Here is a 3,716-nt window from a genome sequence, read left to right on the forward strand (position 1 = left end):
TGTTCCAAGTTATGTGTGATAAAGTCAAGTCCTTTGAGTCAGTCCCTTCAGTGATCCACCAGACAGATCAGAACTAACAACCATGATTCTTTGCGAATGATGTGCTGTCTGCTCCCTCCATTAGTGGCACATGGGCCAGAAATTCAGGGTTTTATATTATCTTCAAGGCAGTGTTGACCAAGGGGTGGGTAGGGGGCAGTGGGGGGGTGGGGATAGGGACCAGAGTATGTTAGAAGATCCCTAAGTTCTGTGTTTTTACTGAGATTCAGCTTTTTTTTTGTCTCATTAAACATTCCCCTGGTTGTTGCAACTTTTAGTTTCCAGAGTCTGAGAAGATAGATTCTAACAGCTTTTAAGAAGTTTTTTCCTTGCTTTTATGTTGGGATGGACTTTTAGTGTTCCTTATTCTGCTTTTTTTTTTTTTGCTTACATCACCCTGTGTTTATATGATCCCATAGATTCTGACTCTGGATCAGGCTCGGATTCTGATCAAGAGAATGTTGCTTCTGGCAGTAATGCCTCTGGGAGTGAAAGTGATCAAGATGAAAGAGATGACGCAGGAAAACCAAGTAATAAGGAACTGTTTGGAGATGACAGTGAAGATGAGGGAGCCTCTCATCATAGTGGGAGTGATAATCACTCTGAAGGATCAGACAATAGATCAGAAGCTTCTGAGCATTCTGACCATGAAGACAACGATCCGTCAGATGTAGATCAGCACAGTGGATCAGAAACCCGAAATGACAATGATGATGAGGATGAGGGTCATAGATCAGATGGAGGGAGTCATCACTCGGAAGCAGAAGGTTCTGAAAAAGCACACTCAGATGATGAAAAATGGGGCAGGGAAGATAAAAGCGATCAGTCAGATGATGAAAAGATACAAAATTCTGATGATGAGGAGAGGGCACAAGGGTCTGATGAAGATAAACTGCAGAATTCTGATGATGATGAAAAAATGCAGAACACAGATGATGAGGAGAGGCCCCAGCTTTCAGAGGATGAGCGACAACAGCTGTCTGAGGAGGAGAAGGCTAATTCTGATGATGAACGGCCAGTGGCTTCTGATAATGATGATGAGAAACAGAACTCAGATGATGAAGAGCGGCCACAGATATCTGATGAAGAGAAAATGCAAAATTCTGATGATGAAAGGCCACAGCCCTCAGATGAAGAACACAGGCATTCAGATGATGAAGAGGAACAGGACCATAAATCAGGTAATACACTTATGAGAACCAAAGTGGTTTAGTAGAAGCATTGAGGTACAGCAGGGGCTCATTGATTCTTCTTACAGTCCCACCTTTAGTACTCTGGTTTTTCTCTTCTGTTCCTTAATTTCAACCTTTTCTAACTCTATACATTTTACTTGTAAACATTTTCCTAATCCGTGTATTATTTCTGTCTATTCCCCTTGCATTTCATTGATGATAGATCAGGAAGAAAAAAATTTAAAGAGGAAAGTCTTAGAGCAAGGTGTATAGTGCTAAAGTAGCTAGATACCGAATAGAGTTAGTTCCATTTTTGTGGGTAACTGAAGAGCATGCCCCAGATGAGAATAGATGTGCCTGGGGGGAAAACCCCAGTGCCATTGAAATGACCGGTTTCCAGTTCAGTTTATTAGAGATCCAAAATTTCATCCTCCAGAGGTAATCAGGCTCCAAGGAGTTTACTCGGACTAACCACAGGAAGTTATAAAAATTGAATTGCAAGATTGTTTCAAGAACATCAGTTATTTTTCTCTTATCATTGTATCCTTTGGGGGGAAATCTTCATTGGATACCAAATTGTAAGTCAGGAGGTTGCCTGAGGAGCATAATATCCAGAATGACAACATAGGCTGGATGATCTCAGTGAGTTATGATAGCCTGACACATGCATCCTCATCCTGGGGAGATGTGCTTGCATCAGAACATTCATTCCCTGAAGACAGCGGGAAACATAGAGCGGAACTTTGGCTTTTGGATCGCTTTTCATAATAGCTACTTACACTGTTTTCTTGAAGTTAACACGTTCTTCATATAGAATATTAAAACAGTTAACCATCTGATTTCTTTGTGTTATACAACAGTCACTTTGATTAAGTTGGAAGTCTTCCTGTAGTAATATCTGGGTTGCTTCATTTTTATAAGTAATTGATTATAATTATATATTGGTTCTGTCTTCTTAGAGAGCTGCAGTATGGGGAGTGGGAGGTCTTTTCCCCTGGAATATATACCTCAGGATAGCTTTATTTAGGAGAGGAGGTCAAAAAGTTTCCAGAGATGGATACAGGTCTATATAGACTATAAAACTGCAGTAAGTATTCAATAACTAATTCTGGGTAGAGTTATTTGTACTGGGAATACCCAGAATCATTAAGGCTTATGCACTACTTCCCAAATACTAGCAGACTAACATAAAACTAAGAGTGGGAGTCTTGTCACTGGTCATCCTGCTTAACTAGTTCTACAGCGGTTGGGTTTGAAGTTGAAAATTATGTGAACAGTTGTACCATCCAGAAATGACATATTCGTGTCTTCCATTACAGCATATTTCCTTCTCTTTTGTCTTCTGTATTGAATGGTATATAAATTTAAAGTTTTAGAACTGCTTTTCTCATTCTCCCAAGTTTTTCTGCTCACAAAAACCAATGTTCCTTTTTTAATTTTATTTCAAAATTAACCATAGTAAGTTGATTTTTTGTGTGTGTATGTAGAGTTCTCTTAACATTAACGCATGTATAGATTTTTGTAACCATCACCGCAGTCATGATACAGAAAGGTTCTCCTAGCCCTAAAAAACTCCGTCATACTGTCCCGTTTGTAGTCATACGCTTCCCCAGCTGGGACCCTTAACAACTCCTGCTCTGTTCTGTCACTGTGGTTTTGTCTTTTTGAGAATGTCATCTTATAAATGAAATCAGACAGGAGTGGTGCCTTTTTTCTTTCACTTACTGTAATGCATTTGAGATGCATCCAAATCGTTACTCGTGTCAGTAGTTCATTCTTAGTTATGACTGAGTAAGTTTCTGGTGTATGGGTGGTCCATAGTTTGTTTATCTCCAATGTTGCTTTTCAAACACAAAAAATCAAAGTGATGGTATGACTATGATTATGCAGAACTTCTGATTCTACTCTTACAGAATCTGCAAGAGGCAGTGATAGTGAGGATGAAGTTTTACGAATGAAACGCAAGAATGCAATTGCATCTGATTCAGAAGCGGAGAGTGACACTGAGGTACCAAAAGGTACTCTACTTACTTCTTTTATATATGTATATTTCCATTCCTTTCTCTGCGTTTAACTAGGGTACATTTGCAACCCTGGGTGTTTACCCCCGACTGCAGGACTCACAGAAAAGAGTGTGGATACGTTTAGTGTACCCAGGGAAGTTGTACAGATATGAGAAACTGCTCACACTTAAGTAGTTGAAGGACCTGCTTCATTTGTAGTCTGAGTGAGTCTGCTGTTAGGGGCCCGAGGCTCTGTTGAGGGGGAAGTGGCATTGCCTGTTCTTCAGGTTGAATAGTGACAGTTCCAGGACAGCTTGTTAGCTTGTTCTTAGGTTCTTAATAGGTTAATATTAGATGAAGAAGCTGATTCTTCAAGCTATTTTAGATGCTGCTAAGTCACTTCAGTCGTGTCCGACTCTGTGTGACGCCATAGACGGCAGCCCACCAGGCTTCCCCGTCCCTGGGATTCTCCAGGCAAGAACACTGGAGTGGGTTGCCATTT

General features: G+C 40.4%; 1 protein-coding gene across 1 annotated transcript in view; it reads left to right on the forward strand.

The window, feature by feature from the left end:
- The first annotated feature begins 240 nt into the window (after window positions 1-240).
- LEO1 (Leo1, Paf1/RNA polymerase II complex component, homolog (S. cerevisiae)) overlaps window positions 241-3,716 on the forward strand; it is a 27,952-nt gene continuing 24,476 nt past the window's right edge. Inside the window, exons 1-2 of the mRNA XM_010839480.1 lie at window positions 241-1,220; window positions 3,125-3,229. Coding sequence (XP_010837782.1) covers window positions 377-1,220; window positions 3,125-3,229 — 949 coding nt within the window. The 5' untranslated portion in view covers window positions 241-376. The remainder of the gene's footprint in view (window positions 1,221-3,124; window positions 3,230-3,716) is intronic.

The sequence above is a fragment of the Bison bison genome, unplaced genomic scaffold (assembly GCF_000754665.1).
Source record: "Bison bison bison isolate TAMUID 2011002044 unplaced genomic scaffold, Bison_UMD1.0 scf7180017864118, whole genome shotgun sequence".
Taxonomy (NCBI): Eukaryota; Metazoa; Chordata; class Mammalia; order Artiodactyla; family Bovidae; genus Bison; species Bison bison.